This window comes from Rhinatrema bivittatum, chromosome 3 (assembly GCF_901001135.1).
Source record: "Rhinatrema bivittatum chromosome 3, aRhiBiv1.1, whole genome shotgun sequence".
In the NCBI taxonomy this organism is placed as follows: Eukaryota; Metazoa; Chordata; class Amphibia; order Gymnophiona; family Rhinatrematidae; genus Rhinatrema; species Rhinatrema bivittatum.
In genome coordinates this window covers 178683879-178702180 of record NC_042617.1, presented here as the reverse complement: position 1 = coordinate 178702180, position 18302 = coordinate 178683879, and the positions used below count along the sequence as shown (strand labels likewise).

The window sequence follows — 18302 nt, the reverse complement described above, 5'->3', positions numbered from 1 at the left end:
GGGTCATCACCCTCTTACATCATCTTTGGACACCACTCCCATGTGCCTAAACCGGTTCCTATCTCTTTCAGTTGTCCAGCAGCTAACCTGATGGGGCAGGAGCTCCAGGAAGAGAGGTAAAGGTTCCAAGCAGCAAAACATTCAAAAGAACAAGCTGATAGAAAACCTTGTCCTGCCCCTCAGCTTCATCCAGGAAGTCTAGTCTGGCTGAACACCAAGAACCATAGACTTAAGATACCTTCCATGTTCACCCCGCACTTCGTGGGGCCTTTTCCTGTTGAACACAAACTGGGCTCTGTGGCATACAAACTCAGATTGCCACCATCTTTAAGGATTCATGACAGATTCCATGTCTCTTCATTAAAATCAGCAATTCTGTTCTGGCCAGGCAGATCATATCTCCAATCCTCTGAAGTGGACACTGAAGAGGATTCCCAGTTTGAGGTACAAGAACTTCTAGATTCCTGAAGAGTCCGAAATGAATTATAATACTTCATTTCTTGGAAGAACTATAGACATAAGGAAAACTAGTAGGAGCCAGCCTCCAACCTATATACCCTTCCAACTTGTAGCAGAATTTCACAGATTTCCTGGGAAGCCCAAGCCCAGAAGACTGGGTGAGGGAGCTTTGGGGAGGGGGGGGGGTTTGTTATTTTTGCAGCCCACAGGTAGTCCCTGCAAGCCACAACACTCACCCCTGATGCAGCTCAGGCTTGGCGCAGCAAGAATGCTGAGGGAGTCGTTGTCTTGTTCCTCCCTGCAGTCCTCCCTGCAGTCCTGACACCTGGCCTCAGAATGGCAAGGACACCACTGGCTCCAGTCTCCTCTACTGCCATGGTGAGCTGACATTTCCTTCTGTGCGCTCAAGTATGCACTTCCCAGCCTTAAAGGGCCCATGGCATTCTCTGATGACATCATAGGCTTCTCTGTATATAAGGAGCCTTCCGAGGAACAACAGATGCCTCATCCACAGCTCTCCTGTTGCTACTTCCTGCGTTCCTGGTTCTTGTCTTCCAGCCTTGCCTCGTCCAGCCTTGCTTTTCAGCCTTGCCTCTTCCAGTCTTGTCGTCCAGCCCTGCCTTATCCAGCCTTGTCTCCTCTCACCTTGCCTTCTCCAACTCTTCTTTCTTTACCCATTACTTTCAACTTTGCCCTGTGTTACCTCTGTGTCTTCGTCTATCCTTGGCTTCCCTCTTTGGATCTTGTCCTCTTGTTTGGACCTGACCACGATTGCCTGCCACCTGGATCTGACCTCTTCCCTGGATCTAATCATTCTTGCTAGCTGCCTGTGCCAACCTTGGCCTGCCTCTGATTCCGTTAAGTCTGCTGCCTGCTCTGACCCTGGTGTGCTTTTGGATTCTTATATCCTCTCCACCATAGGGACCCACCTAAGTTCCGCTGACCACTAAAACTCAAAGGATCAACCTGTGGGGGAAGCAGCTGGTAAAGGTGATGCTCTAGACTGTCCTGCTACAGGGTCTTTGAGACTGCATCAGCTACATCACAGCACAAGAGGCTCACACACTCTCTATTCCTCGCAAAGGAGTAGAGAGAATGAGGATTGGCAGTTGGAATTCAATGCCAAGAAGTGTAGTCTCATGCATTGATATGCATGAGACTGATATGCATTGAATGGGAGAGAGACTTTGGGGTGATAGTGTCTGATGATCTGAAGGTGGCGAAGTAGTGTGACAAGGCAGTGGTTAAGGCCAGAGGGATGCTGGGCTGCATTGAAACCATAACCAGCATGAAAAAGGAGATGATAATGCCCCTGTACAATTCCTTAGTGTGAGACGTCACCTGGAATACCATATTCAGTTCTGGAGACCACATCTCATAAAGGATAATGACAGAATGGAAGCTGTCCAGAGAAGGGCAACCAAAATGGTCTGGGGTCTGCATGGAAAGCCATATGGGATGAGACTGAAGGACCTAAATATGTATACTCTGGAGGAGAAAAGAGACAGGAGAGATATGATACAGACTTTCAAAAACTTGAAAGGAATTAAATATTTTGTGATGGAAATGAAATTGTAAACTAAGGGTCACAATATGAAACTCCAAGGGGAAAGATTCAGTAACAATGTGAGGAAATACTTCATGGAAAGAGTAGTGGATGCATAGAATGCCCACCCGGAAGCAGCGGCGAAGGTAGGAACAATAATGAAATTCAAAAAGGTTTGGGACAACACAGAGCATTCCTACTTGCTAGATAATAGAAATGAAGAAGTGGGGTAACTTCTGTTACCCCAAAAGTTTACATTTCTGCTTTGGGATAACCTGCATGGAGCAGCAACTACTATCCTTAAAACAACCTGCACGGAGCGGCAATTACTACCCTTAACAGAAGGATTATGTGTAAAATCTACATGGAGAAGCAGTTATTACCCTTAACAGAAGTCTTGACCTAACCTGCAAGGAGTGGCAGTTATTACTGTAAAAAAGAAACTTTGCTGGGCAGACTGGATGGACCATTTTGGTCTTTATCTGCTGCCATTTGCTATATTACTATGTACCCATTTCAAGAAGGAGATTGCAAGCCAGTCCAGGTTGTCATACAACCCCATTCTGATGCATTATGGGCCCAACAGCTCTGATTTCTAAAGAAAGAATCTGGGTCTACAGTTACCATACAACTTTGGGATGTAACTTTACAACCAGGATTGGCCCAAATTTCTCCCTTCTGGAACTGGGACACATCAGTTATGCAATAGGGACCAGCACCCAACCAAAAATATGTCCCTAAAGATGTTCTTTCCCTTACCTGGACCTTTTCTTATGATCTTTTCCTAATTATCAGGCCAATGCAATAATCTGAGCTTTAAGAAACTGTGCGCTAATTTTCAGCACATAGTTTTAACGCTCATATAAGATTTATTTTTAACTCCCAATACAATAAGCAAATGCTATGCAAATGCATTGGGAGTTAAAAAAAAAAAAAAAAAAAAAGCATTAACTGTAAAATCTGAACACACATATTAACTAAAGAACAGGGGAGGGGTGTGGGAACCAAGGAAGTAAAAAGACTGTTCAGAGAAAGCCAGATAAATCGTACATATTTGATGTCTGGCCTTAGCTAACCATAGCTATTTATCTGGATAAATCATTACTTATTCAGTTATTTTATTTCGTTACTTTATTTCGGTTACTTTATTACAGTTATTTTATTTCGGTTACTTTATTTCGGTATTTAAACGTTTCTCCCCATCCCTCCTTTTTCTACCCCCAATTATGATTTTTACTCACCCAGTCTCCTAATCCTTTTTGTTTATTTTTAATTTATAGCTCCATACATTACTGTTCACTGTAAAGGCCCCCATGCCTATTTGTTACCCTTGATTTCATTGTTCTGAAGTTATTTGTAAGTTATAAGTTTTTAAGTTATCTGTAAACCGATACGATGTGCAAACGGTTGTCGGTATATAAAATCTTTAAAATCAACCTAATAAACGAAGGTTGACCGATGTGCCGCAAATGCGCAGAAGAGAGCAGCTCTACCGCGCATGCGAGCACGTCGGTCACAGTGTGCCTCTTAAAAATAAAAATGGTGCTGTAGGAGCGGCGGCAGCGGCGGCCCGAAGACCCGGAGCGGCGGGAGCGGCGGCGGCGGCACCGGCCCGAAGACCCAGAGCGGCAGGAGCGGCGGCCCGAAGATCCGGAGTGGCAGGAGCGGCAGCCCGAAGACCCAGAGCGGCGGGAGCGGCAGCGGCGGCCCGAAGAGCGGCGGCGGCGGCACCGGCCCGAAGACCCGGGCAGGAGCGGCGGCAGTGGCGGCCCGGAGCGGCAGGAGCGGCGGCCCGAAGACCCGGAGCGGCGGCGGCATGCGCGCGAGGGAGGGACAGACGGACGGAAGGAAGTCTGTCCCTCCCTCGCGCGCATGCCGCCGCCGCTCTGGGTCTTCGGCGGAGATCGACTGAGGGGAGGAGGGAGAGAGGAGTGACTGAGGGGAGGAGTGACTGAGGGGAGAGGGGAGGAGTGACTCAGGGGAGGAGGGGGGAGTGACTGAGGGGAGGGGGGAGAGAGGAGTGACTGACTGAGGGGAGGGAGGAGTGACTGAGGGGAGGGAGGAGTGACTGAGGGGAGGGAGGAGTGACTCAGGGGAGGAGGGAGGGGGGAGTGACTGGGGGAGGGGGAGATAGGAGTGACTGGGGGAGGGAGGAGGGACTGGGGGAGGGAGAGGAGTGACTGAGGGGAGAGAGTGGGGGAGGTGGGAGGGAGAATGAGGGGGAAGGAAATGATCCAAAAAAAATGTTAATGTAGCCCGTTTTAACGGGCTTAACGGCTTGTAAATAAATAAAGTAAAAAGACTGTTCAGAGAAAGCCAGATAAATCGTACATATTTGATGTCTGGCCTTAGCTAACCATCGCTATTTATCTGGATAAATCATTACTTATTCAGTTATGTGGCTGCAGTTAGCCATCGCCATTTAGCTGGATAAGTCAATACTTATCCACTTATTTGGCTGTGAATAACCACCATCTCTTAGCCAGATAGGTACATTTGTCATTTATTTATTTATTTTATTTTTTATTTGAATGTTTTTTTATACCGAAGTTTGGTGTCAGCCTTCAGTCCAGTTTACAATTATAACAACGGTTTACATTAAAACATCAGAGAAACAATTAACATTAATAACATTGGTAATTGCTTGATAACATTGCTAACAGAAAAACATTCAGTAACATTAAAGGTGGATTGATAACTTTTGTAGTATTTTATGGGCAATTTAACTATATACATTAGATAAGAAGGGGGTTTTCCCAGACAGGTTTAGGAATACGTTGAGGGTGATATACAGGTGGTAGGTTACTGGTTACAATGATTTTGGAATGTTATAATGATAGGGTTGATCTGTAGGGAAAGTTATTAGGTAACTGGTTGTCTAGCGGAGATTATTGTCTTTATAAGGGTATTGTCATTTATTTATTTTATTTAAGGCTTTTATATACCGATAACAGTTTGCACATCGTATTGGTTTACATGGAACAGGTAACATTTACAATTAACATAATGAACTATAAGGAAATAAATGATCTTGGGTAACATAAGTAACATATTGTAACATAAGGAAATAAATAATAACGGGTAAACTTGTTCAAAGATAACATATTGTAGTAAAGCGAACATAAATAATATCGGGTAGTATTTACAAAATATTTGTAGCATACCATAAAGAGGGTATGAGGATTGTATGTGTAGAAGTAGGAAATTTATAATTACTAGCTGGGGGGGAAGGTAGAAAAGGTGAAAGACGATAGGATATCCTTTAAGGGAGAAAAGGGTAATGAAGTGTGGTAGAGGAAGTAAGAAAGAAGGGTAGGAGAGGTGGGGGGTAGGATGCCTTTTTTGGGGGGGGGGGAAGGGGATAAGGAGGGGGATGGGCAGGGGAGGGATTGCAGGAACAGTGAAAGGGGGGATGGACAGTATTAGGGGAAGACCTGTTTGAAGAGCCATATTTTAAATTTTGTTTTGAATTTCTGCGTACATGGTTCTAAGCGTAGGTCTGGAGGCATTGCATTCCAGTTTGTGGGACCTGCTATCGATATAGCTCGATCTCTTGTGGAGGAGAGGTGTATGAGTTTGGGGGATGGTATGTGTAGGGTACCTTTATAGGCAGATCTCGTGGGTCTCTTGGACGAGTGGAAATGGAGGGAGTTGTTTAGCCATTGGATGTTCTGATTGTGTAGAGTCTTGTGTATGATGGAGAGGCTTTTGTAGAGGATACGGTAGGATAAGGGGAGCTATTGGAGGTCTTTCAATATGGGTGTAATGTGATCTTACCTGCGTGTGTTGGTGAGGATTCGGGCAGCGGCATTCTGCAACATTTGTAGGGGTTTGATGGTGGAGGCCGGGAGGCCTAGGAGTAGGGAGTTGCAGTAGTCAATTTTTGAGAATATTATGGCCTGAAGGACTGTACGAAAGTCATTGAGATGTAGTAGAGGTCTTAGTTTCTTGAGGACCTGAAGTTTGAAGTAGTATTCCCTCATGGTGGATTTTATGAATGTTTCTAAGTTCAATTGATTATCGATGATAACGCCTAGATTTCGCACATGTTGTGGGAAAGGCGTTGGAGGGGGTTGGGTGTTGGAGTGAGTGTGATTGAAGGTGAGCGGATTATGGGATATGATGAGGAGTTCAGTTTTTGCAGTGTTGAATGCGAGGTTGAGATTAGTAAGTAGGCGATTGATTGCGTTTATGCAGTTGTCCCAGATTTTTAATGAGGTAGGTAGAGTCTGTGATGGGGATGAGAATTTGGACATCATCTGCATATAGGAAGTGGGTGAGGCCTAGATCGGAAAGGAGTTGGCAGAGGGGAACATGTAAATGTTGAAGAGAGTGGAGGTTAGGGCAGAGCCTTGTGGTACACCCCGGGTTAGTTCTACAGGATCGGATTCGAAGGTACCCAATTTGACTTTGTAGTGTCTATTTTTGAGGTAGGATTCAAACCATAGGAGAGCATTTCCAGTTATGCTGATGTTTGTGAGCTGTTTTAGTAGGATTTTATGACTGATGGTGTCGAATGCTGAAGAGATGTTGAGCATTGCTAGGAGGTAGGAATGCCCTTTGTCGTGCCTTTGAAAATGGTGTCAGTGAGGGATAATAGGAGTGTCTCTGTGTTGAAGAATTTTCAGAAGCCAAATTGAGATGGGGATAAGATTTTGTTTGTTTCCAGGTATTCTGAGAGATGGATGTTGACTAGGGATGTGAATCGTTTTAGGACGATTAAAATTATCGTCCGATAATTTTAATATAGTCTTAAACCGTTATGGAACACAATACAATACAGATTCTAACGATTTATCGTTATAAATCGTTAGAATCGTGAGCCGGCACACTAAAACCCCCTAAAACCCACCCCCGACCCTTTAAATTAAATCCCCCACCCTCCCGAACCCCCCCCCCAATAACTTAAATAACCTGCGGGTCCAGCGGCGGTCCGGAACGGCAGCGGTCCGGAACGGGCTCCTGCTCCTGAATCTTGTCGTCTTCAGCCGGCGCCATTTTCCAAAATGGCGCCGAAAAATGGCGGCGGCCATAGACGAAAAAGATTGGACGGCAGGAGGTCCTTCTGGACCCCCGCTGGACTTTTGGCAAGTCTCGTGGGGGTCAGGAGGCCCCCCACAAGCTGGCCAAAAGTTCCTGGAGGTCCAGCGGGGGTCAGGGAGCGATTTCCCGCCGCGAATCGTTTTCGTACGGAAAATGGCGCCGGCAGGAGATCGACTGCAGGAGGTCGTTCAGCGAGGGTTCCGGCGCCTCGCTGAACGACCTCCTGCAGTCGATCTCCTGCCGGTGCCATTTTCCGTACGAAAACGATTCGCGGCGGGAAATCGCTCCCTGACCCCCGCTGGACCTCCAGGAACTTTTGGCCAGCTTGTGGGGGGCCTCCTGACCCCCACGAGACTTGCCAAAAGTCCAGCGGGGGTCCGGAAGGACCTCCTGCCGTCCAATCTTTTTCGTCTATGGCCGCCGCCATTTTTCGGCGCCATTTTGGAAAATGGCGCCGGCTGAAGACGACAAGATTCAGGAGCAGGAGCCCGTTCCGGACCGCTGCCGTTCCGGACCGCCGCTGGACCCGCAGGTTATTTAAGTTATTTGGGGGGGGGGTTTCGGGAGGGTGGGGGATTTAATTTAAAGGGTCGGGGGTGGGTTTTAGGGGGTTTTAATGTGCCGGTTTTTCGATTTTTCGATTTTTCGATTTTTAACGATTTTTCACGATATTTTACCCCCCCAAACGGCAACAATACGATTCCCTCCCCCTCCCAGCCGAAATCGATCGTTAAGACGATCGAGGACACGATTCACATCCCTAATGTTGACTACTTTTTCTGTGATTTTGGCTCGGAATGGTAGATTTGAGATGGGTCGAAAATTGGAGGGTTCTGATGGGTCAAGATGGCTGTTCACCCAAGCCTTCCCTTAATGGACACCATACGAACAGCACAGCTATGCATTCCATTCTCACAGATCCCCTCCCTCCCCCTCCCTCACTCGCACCGGCAACTTTATAGACCTAAAGACTAATCTATTGTCTAAGCCTGCTACATTCGTTTATATGTTAAACTCCGTTATTTTAAACTTAGTTATGTATAACTTATTATACTAATTGTGTGCTTTCGCTCTCTACTCTCCCATCCTATAAACCCCTTGTTCTTTGTAACTTTATTTTTCATAGTTAATTGGTTACCCTTGTTTCAATGTAAACCGGTACGATAAGACACCAGTCTTGAGTATTGGTATATCAAAAGTATTTGAATAAATAAATAAATAAATAAATAAGATTGGGGTTTCTTTAATATGGGGTTGACAATTGCTTGCTTGAGCATAATGGGGATATTACCAAGAGTGAGGGAGCAATTGATGATCTCAGATAATGGTTTGGCTAATAGGTTGGGAATGCTTAATAGGAGTTTGTTGGAATAGTATCAGATGGGTGTGAGGAGGCTAATAAAGTTATTGATTCTATTTCTGAATGCATACAGTATATGTCTATTGCTTGTTGCCCTACCAGAAGTCCACAATGTCCCCCTTCGTTCCCTACAACCCTTCCCACCCATCAAGAGCCCTCCTACCTTCCCTCAACCTTCTTCCAAAATCCCTCTATCCTCCTACCATCCCTCAAATCCACCCATTTGCCCCATCCTTTCCCACCTTCCTAGTTCCCACAATGTACTTATCCCAGAGGATAAGATGCTCCACAATTGAATTTGGCCTACAGGCCCCTCCAGGTCTGCCTCATCTGCCAGTTCCTCCTGACCCCACAGTTGGAGAACAGGAAGACCTCATTCCTCACCACCAGAGATGCCAGACTAGACATGTCCCTGTTGCTGAAATTTGGTTGCCTTGCTGGCAGCACCATCTTGGAATGAACCTGCCCTGGCAAAACAAGAAGTGTGCATGTATGTACATAAAAACATATGCATGTACAAGTTTCTGGGTACATGTGAGCATTTCAAAGTATACATGTATTTGTTCATGAAAATAAAATGTATGTGAGTATTTCTGGGGCCATTGATACATGTATTTTAGAATCTGCATAGATGCATCCACACATATTCTTATATAGAATAGTAAATCTGCATGGACCCATATACATGTGTATATGGGGCTATGTGGAGTTTGAAAATTATCCTCCTCGTAGTTTTCCTTGAGCAGAAGTTGAAATGTCCATAAAGTTATGCTAAAATATGAACAGAATTGGATACAGAAGGCTAACCATCTATGCTGTATAATAGGATATCACCGGATGGTAAATCAGATATTGAGAAATGAATAAAAGCTCAGGCAATGAAAAAGAATTTAAGCACTCCATTTCTGTATAAAAAAATAACTGGCCTAGTAAATGTTAAATATTATATTAGATTTTTCCACAGGGTTTTTTTTTAATGTCTTAATGTACTGCGTGGGGAAAGGGCTCAGATTGTGCATGATTGTCAGTTGCTGAGCACTGGAGATGGCGAATTGATATTTAATGCTGTCTATTGTGTGTTTGTGATTTGTGCTTTGCAGTTAAGGAGAACAATGGGAGTCTATGGGGCCTTGTTATATGTAATGGCTGGTTTAATTTCTTTCACTTCTATCTTGTTCATTGCAAATTGATCATTAAGATTTGAATTCTAATATGTCACAAGGGTTGTAAGTGTTTAAGCTTGAGCACAGATCCTGGTTTTAATAACCAATGATGAGAAACAAATTTTCATTTTGGTACACATTGCAGTTCATATATTTTAATACAGTATTTTATACTGTTATAAATATTTTTAAATGACTTTTAGTATAGTTTTTACTGTTTAGACTGTAATGTATAAATTATCTTGCTACTTTGGCAGCAATAGGTATCCAACTGTTTAGAATGTAATTGAAGTAAAGAACACACGCCCGGTTGAGCTGTTGTTTTTTGCATGATTGGGAGGTGTTAGATGAACAGAATAATTGAATGGCTTCTCTAACCAGAAACAAAATACTGGTCCCAATGTACAGTACAGTATGAATAGAACTAAACAGATGCTAATGGGGTGGATAATTTTCAGAGTCATTGACATGGATAAATAGTGGTTAACTGGCCTGTCTGAAACTTGCTGTTCTTAGAGCAGCTAAAAAGTATGTTTGAGGTTCACAGTGTGCCTCCTTTTAGCTACATTTTAAGTGTGTTTAGGTTGGAGCAGGAAGTAGTACAGACACGATATTTTCAAAAGTATGTGCACTATTTTCCCCCTCTCAGCTTCCCCCATAAAAGAGCAGGGAGGTAATCTCAGTCATTGTGCAACAGTGACACCTACTGGCTAGGATTTAGAGCCCATGATTGCAGAGTTACAGAAGTCCCAGTGCATGGCCACTGGCCAAAGACTGTTAATATGACGACTGAAGAAAAATATCTCATGGTGCCAGATTGCAGCTTCAATTCTGATTGAACTGGAAACCCAAAGAAGCAGGACAAAACTGCTGGAACCTCTCCCCTTCCCCCTTATACTTATACTTATACTGGAATGTACTTAAAATGTTAAAGCTGTTTACTTCTAGTTAATGTTGGAAAAATGTTCGCATTCCATCGGTTGTGTTTTGTGCTTTTTTATAGGTCAGAAACGGATCAGCTTACTCGGGAAAATGAACACTTCAAGACCAGACTGAAGAATATGACAGTAAAAAATAATGAATTGGAAGACCAGTGTATCCAGCATGGAAGAATGCATGAGAGGATGAAGAGAAGGTAAAACATTTTGCTAATCTGACTTAAGCGTTGTTATAGTAGCTTGCAAAAATATAGCAGGTATCGCAAGAAATGACAGCAATTAATGTTTTGCTCTTGCAAGAAAAATAAGCAGACTAGCTTGATTATGTTTACCTTATTGCCTCAATATTTAATTCTTATTAGTGATGAAATAAGTTGAGCATGCTGTGCTCTTTATTGTCACAGCTTGGAATGTTCAAAGTCACCCTTCAAACTAGACATTTGGAGGGCAATTTTCAAAATAATTTACATGGGGAAAATGGCCTGATTGAAAATTACTCTCAAAAACCCCTAAAATTGTGCATGGGTTCCACAGCACCTTATTTTTAGCTGCGGGAAGAAGAGGCGTTCCGGCAGGTGTGTTTAGGTTAGGGGATTAAAATTGCACACGTGCATTCAATTTCCAAATATATGCATGCTATTTTGCCCCCTTCATTTCCCAAATGTGGTTTTGGCATGAATACTCTACAGTTGCTAATATTTAAAGATAAATGACGTGAATATTTTCTCTTTGAAAATTTGTTTAAAGTACACATGTTAAAATGGCCTGCATAGTCTGGAATTTTGTGGGCTGTTTGAAAATTGCCTTCCCCTTTGTAAACAGGACTAATACACAACCCAGAAATTGTAAATATTAAATATATTGATAATGATAGGAAATCTGAAATATACATTTATCCTTTTGTTTATAAGGAAAGGAAAATACCAAAATTAGGAAAACATTGAATAGATGATTAAAATCCAATACATTTCATGAATTAGGTGTTCAGGACAGGTTGATATAGTTTGTCTGAAAGAAGATATCACTAGCGCTTCAAATTCTTCTTATTAAAATTTATACTTTTAGTATTGTGGGCTGTTGGAATAACATAATTTGACTCCTGGCCACTTGCCACACATATGCACCTCGGATGTATGATAATATTCATAAGATCTATGGGTTATATTCAGTAGTACAGCTGCACTTAACATAACCAGCTGGGCGGGAGTCACATGACATACTGGAGGAGTAAGATGTACTCTTGCTGAGCTCCGCGTTCCCTTCCTCCAGAAGCACTTTAAATTTTGCTTTTGTTGTTTTTTCTTTTGGTGCCCAACTCAGTAATTTGTCATTCCTCCCAATTACTGATTTGGACAGTTTGTTTTTTGATTGCCTGGCTGTGAAACCGCAGCACCGTGGCATAGAGAAAACTAAATAGATGGTCCCTAAAATGGCTGTGATATCAAGTGCACCACTGTCTCCCACAACCCAAGATATTAAGGTAACTGAGGTGGTTGATGTGGTTGTGGCTGCGCTAGATGTAAAATTTGATATACTTTATGAAAAGTTCAAGGATATAAATCAACTTTTGGCGGATTTGGCAAAACGATTTTAAGAAATAGAGGTGCGCATAGCAGCTGTGGAAGAGCACAAAGATATGTCTGACAAGCAGCTTGTGGATTTAAAAGCCAATTTTGATAAGTAAGCTAAGAATCTCAATAAACACAAACAGATGGCGGTGGGGAAATTTACATTTCATTGGGTTTCCTGAAAGTATCCATGAAGTGGATCTGGCTGAGGTACTGGAGAGCTGGTTGTCATGTGTGTTCATCTTACATACTAAACATGGTGCCCTTCATCCTTTGAGGGCTGTGCTCAGCCAGGAGACAGACTGTTCCAGTGTCCAACTAAGAAAAAACTGTTTATTAATTTATATTTATTTTAGAGGGCTTCTGTGAATAATATATTGCTGTCTGTACTTTCATTATAATCTCTCTCTATTTCTAGATATTGACATTGTGTATTAATTTGCTGTGGATTTATTTAAGATTCAAGAAAAAAAAAACCCAAAACAAACCTCTAGATCTAATTAGATACTGCTTCACTAATATCTTTCTCTTTATTTGGATTTAGCTGTAACTAAAAATCTCTGTTTTTCATTTCTTATGCATTCTCTAGAGGTAGGGAATGTCACATGTACATAGCTGGCTCCACACTCCTTGAGTAATGGGTATGGTATCTTTTCTTACAGTTGATAATGGGGGGGAGGAGGGTGAGTGGATGGGGAAAACTGTGGAATTGGGGTTTATATAGGGTAGATTATACTAGGGAGATATGAGTGGCTGATCCTGAATTATCAGGTATGTTTTCATGGTATTTGAGGCTACTATCACATTTTCATCTTTTGGAGTTTGGTTCATGGCTGGGAGGTCTGGGCTCTTTTGTGCTGTTTTATCTGATTAACAATTTTCACTTTACATGTGCGACAATCTGACATCTGGGGTAGGCTCAGTAGTCAAAAGATATAAAGTCCTGCAATCTTACAGAGATAAGTCCATATAGCTTTTTTACAAGAAACTAAATTAGATTGGGCAAAACACCAGAAGTTACACTGTATGTGACTGGGGCAAGTATTTTCTGCACAGTCCTCAACTAGGTCTGCTAGGGTCGCAATACTTATTGGTAAACAGGTGTCTTCAAACTGAACAAGTAATAACAGATGACAATGGGGAGGTATATTATAATTATAGGGAAGGTGAATGGGCAACTAATTATACTTTGCAACATTCACGCTCCAATTGTTTATCAGCACATTTTTCTTTTACCAAGATGATGAAATTGATAGCAGAACAGGCTCAGGGCCTTTTATTAATTGGTGGTGATTTCAATTGTGTGTTAGACCCAGGAGTGGGGGATCTAATGACGAGAGGTGTGCCCTATGTGTGTAGCACATTAGGTCTAGTGGACATTTGGAGAATACTCAATCCAACGGATGTTGAATATACTCACATTTCGAGAGAACATGGAATGGGCTCTCAAATAGATTATCTCTTAATGAGGGATAATGATATTGCCAAGGTGATGCGAGTAGATATTGGGCTGCTGGAAATAACTGACCATGCACCAGTGACCTTGGATTTGCAGGACTTTTGTCCGATGAGTGCTTCTAGGATATGGAGATTTCCCAAAAATCTATATTTATTTATTTATAACTTTTTTTTTATATACCGAGGTTCAATTAACAAGATTAATTATTACTTTGGTTTACATTACAACCAGCAAAAAATAACAGAGACAAAGTCTTGTTTTACAATGAACAGGGTAGAAGTAACCTGGATTAAAACAATGAACAGGGTAGAAGTAACCTGGATAAACATAAAATGGGTGAAGCAAGTATAGAGAATTGGGTCTGTATAACTTGGGCGAAAAGCAGGGAAATTAAATAGGGGAGGACTAAGAAGGCCTCAAGTTGGATAGTGTACTCATGATGCGGATAAGAACCAAGGCTGAAGTGAGTAGTTATGGGAAGGCTTGTTCGAATAACAAAGTCTTAAGTCTCTTCTTAAAGGTGATTGGACATCGTTCCAGCCTCAGTTCAGGAGGGAGCAGGTTCCATTCCATTGCTATATGGGGTTGCTGGGTTTAAACTTTTTTACTAAAAAAAATGTGAAGAATACGCTTGTGACAACGTAGAGCATCGGTGCCAATCACTATTATACTGGGAAACCTCTAAAGTAGTACTTCGTGGGAGATTTTTGCTTTTGTTGTGGCAAAAAATAGGGCCCTGATTGCCCAAATTCGGCAACTTGAGGGACAATTGAGGGAGGTTAAATCGATTTATCAGACGAAGATGACTAAACAAAATAAGGAAAAATTGGTCCCATGCAATGTCCATGTTACATCAGAGGGTGCAGAAAACCCTTTGGTATTACAAAGCTAAGTATTATCATTATGGGAACAGGTCCAGGAGATTACTTGCTAATATGACCAAATCTTGGGGAGGGAAGAGATATATTCCCGTGATGCCTACCTCGCAAGGAAAATTGATTAATTCTACTAATGATATTAATGACATATTTCATGTTTCCTATAAAACTTTGTATTCAGTTGATCCGGTCCCTGAGGCTCATATGGCAGCTTATTTACAGTCTTCTGACTTCCCCCACTTGACAGACTCCCAGTTGGCATTACTTAATATGCCTATTCAGACTCAAGAAATAGTAACGGGTATACAATAAGCAAAATTGCTCAAAACTCCTGGACCCAATGGATATTTGGCAGAAGTTTTTAAAATACTAGCCACACAAGTAACATTACCTCTGAGCTCAGTATTAAAAGATCTTCTTGATCATGGGCACTCACCTTACTCCTCTAATTTGGCTTATATTACTGTACTTCCCAAAGCTAATAAAGACCGTACCTCCCTGGACTCGTATCAACTGATTTCTCTGTTAAATTTTGATTATAAACTCTTAGCTAAAATTATGGCCGATAGACTGGCTAGAGTTCTGCCTCATCTAATAAAGAATGATCAGGTTGGATTTGTTAAGGTAAGAAGTTCATCTCTAAATGTGCATAAGATCCTGGCCTCTTTAGAGACTTGTCAGTGGCAGGGAATTCCCTCGATGCTGATCAGTTTTGAAGCTGAGAAGGCATTTGACTGAGTAAGTTGGGCTTTTATGTTTGTGGCTTTGGACTGGATGGGTATTGCAGGATATTTTTGTAAGGTAATGGAAATTCTTTATCATCCTTTGGCGTTTATGCTAGTCAATGGAATTTCCTCTGCTCCCATTGAACTCCAAAGAGGGGTGTCCCTTATCTCAACGTTTATTCCTTATTACTTTGAAGCCTTTAGTAAATAAGATCAGAGGGAATGACAACCTTAAAGGGATCTCTATGAGGCTGGGGGAGGTGGCACGATTTAAACTGGTTGCCTTAGTGGATGATATCTTGGTCCATCTCAGTGACCCGCAGATATCTTGGATGGCGCTGTTAGCAGAGTTTGATGCCTATGGTGAGGTGGCAGGGTTCAAATTGAATTTATGTAAATCCTGGGTTATGTTAACTAAACCAGAGCTCCAGGTTTGGGTGACGGAGGATTTACCCATCCCTAGGATGGAAGATTCATTATTGCATTTGGGTCTCTTGATTCATTGGGTTCCAGAGAAAGTGCAAGCTTTAGATTATGAGGTCACTTGGAAAAGCACTTGTAATTAATTAAAAAAATGGATGGACCTTCCGATATCCATGGCTGGGAGAGCAGTGTTATATCAAATGATGATTCTCCCTCAGTGGTTATACTTGATGCAGCTACTCCCTATTTATTGGACAAAGAAAGAACTTGCCAGCATAGATAAATAAATGTGGCAATTTCTTTGGAAAGGCTTGAAACCCCATATAGCTCTCATAAAATTGAAACGCATTAAGATGCACGGTGGAATGGGACTAGCCGATATTAAGTATAATGTAGCCTGCAACTTGTGCTATATTGGTGATTGGATAATGGATACCACTTATTATATGCCATTGTCAATAGAAAAACTTAGAATCAAGCTATTAGAATTCTGCTATGTTTTACATGAAACTAAACATGTGCTTCCAATACACTTTCAGACTAGTGTTCTCATATGACCTGTTTTGCATGCTTGGCGCTGTTTTTGCCACAAGAAGGGCTTATGCCTGCAAGTCACTCATCGTTTGCCTTTTTTAGGTAATAGAGATTTCAGTCCTGGTATGCAGAATAAAATATTTGTGCTGGCATGATAAAGACATGCAAAATGTGGAATGGGTAGTTGATGACATGAATCATTTGAGCTCCTTTCAAGCTTTACAAGAAGACTTTGATTTGGACTCGAAGCATTTTTTTGCCTACTTACAGTTAAGTCATTATGTCAGTTTGTTGTCTTTGCCTGATCCTCACAACTATGCATGGGAACTACTTTCAGATTTTCTTGACTTGGATGATCCAAGTTGGCATATGAACTCCTTTTGATACAAATTACTGTGTAAGCAAAACCCCAACCTAAACTGGGACATCCTAGTGGAGGGGTTGGAATAGGGAATTGGGGACTAAGCTGAAATCCGCATATTATGCTGGGTGCTTTATGAGGCTACAGTCTTTATCTGTTAACATTACTCTCAAAGAACTTCCATTTAAATTCCTTCATAGATTCTATATTCCATCTAAGATAGCTTATAGACTAGGAGTAGCGCATTCTGGGTAATGTCTTAAGTGTGGGGAGGCAGACAGCACTTTCTGACACCAGTTCTGAAATCCACAAATTTTGGATGGCAGTTAATGGCTATCTTAATAGGCTGAGTGGTATTACCTTTTCTCTGGTGGTCAGTACTTTTTATGTGATGAGTGGCATCACATTTCCTAATAAATACATTAATTGGTGGTATAGAGTGATGATCTTGCTGGCTAAGAAATGTATTCTGCAGAAATGGTTGTCCGCTGAATCACCGACCTTGACACAGTTAAGAAATGTTATATATCAAATGTGTATATTAGATAAATATGTTCACAAAATTGAATGGTTCAAGACATAACGGGATTTTGTGGAACGATGGGAGCCCTATTTGAATTCTTTATCTCCTTTTGCGAGGGGTTTGATTGTTAGTGATATGCCTATTTAATTGTTCTTCACCATATAATGATAGAGGTGTTTAAAATCATGAGAGGTCTAGAATGGGTAGATGTAAATCAGTTTTTTACTCTTTCGGATAATAGAAAGACTAGGGGGCACTCCATGAAGTTAGCATGTGGCACATTTAAAACTAATTGGAGAAAGTTCTTTTTCACTCAACACACAATTAAACTCTGGAATTTGTTGCCAGAAGATGTGGTTAGTGCAGTTAGTATAGATGTGTTTAAAAAAGGATTGGATAAGTTCTTGGAGGAGAAGTCCATTACCTGCTATTAATTAAGTTGACTTAGATAATAACCACCTCTATTACTAGCAGCTGTAACATGGAATAGACTTAGTTTTTGGGGTACTTGTCAGGTTCTTATGGCCTGGATTGGCTACTGTTGGAAACAGGATGCTGGGCTTGATGGACCCTTGGTCTGACCCAGTATGGCAATTTCTTATGTTCTAATATCTAACCTTGTGAGAGTGGCATAAGAGTTGGTAATCACATGAAAGGATGGCTCAGGATCAGAGGGTGGGAGGGGGAGGGCTGGGACAGGGAGGACTGGGAGTGTTGGGAATGCTGCGGCTTCCCTAGTAAGTGTTCCAAATCTATGACTTTGCTTGATGGTTTGCAGGACCTCTTGCCATCAGATCATCTTTGTTTGGTAATAATATCTTGGCTTTGGGATCCACTGGGGAAAGCTTGGCATGTTCTTGTTATAAAAATGCTGTATCTTGCCTGAGTTGACAGATGTACTAGATCAGGCTATTGTTAACTAATTGTTACGCAATGCTTCAATAAAAAGATTTAAACATAAAATAGTCAGCTAACTATAAATATTGGAGTTAGCCAGTTATCTTAACTGACTAACTCAACTCCTTCCAGTTATGCCCCAGAATGCTTCCAACTTAGCTAGCTAGAATTAGCCATATAAATGCCCAAATATTCATTTAGCCTACTAACTTTTGAGTTAGGTGGCTAAATGCTTCTGAATAGATGTAGACTAACAGTACATTGGTGACTCACTTTCTAGAGTTACACTTCCATCATCAAATTGGAGCAAAATAACCTAAGCATGATGGTATTTGAATCAAACAACTAAATTATAGTTTGGATTAATTGTTTGTTAAAATTATCCATAGGTAGGGTAATTTTCAAACAGATTTCTATGGGTAAAA

General features: G+C 41.7%; 1 protein-coding gene across 10 annotated transcripts in view; it reads left to right on the top strand.

Annotated features, from left to right (window-relative positions):
• SDCCAG8 (serologically defined colon cancer antigen 8) overlaps nt 1-18302 on the top strand; it is a 694410-nt gene that overhangs the window by 502473 nt on the left and 173635 nt on the right. For all 10 annotated transcript variants that reach the window (XR_003855449.1, XM_029593983.1, XM_029593984.1 and 7 more), the window contains exon 17: nt 10575-10706. Coding sequence is in view for 9 of the 10 variants with exons in the window: in XM_029593983.1 (XP_029449843.1) it covers nt 10575-10706 (132 nt within the window). In the remaining variant the exon portion in view is untranslated. The remainder of the gene's footprint in view (nt 1-10574; nt 10707-18302) is intronic.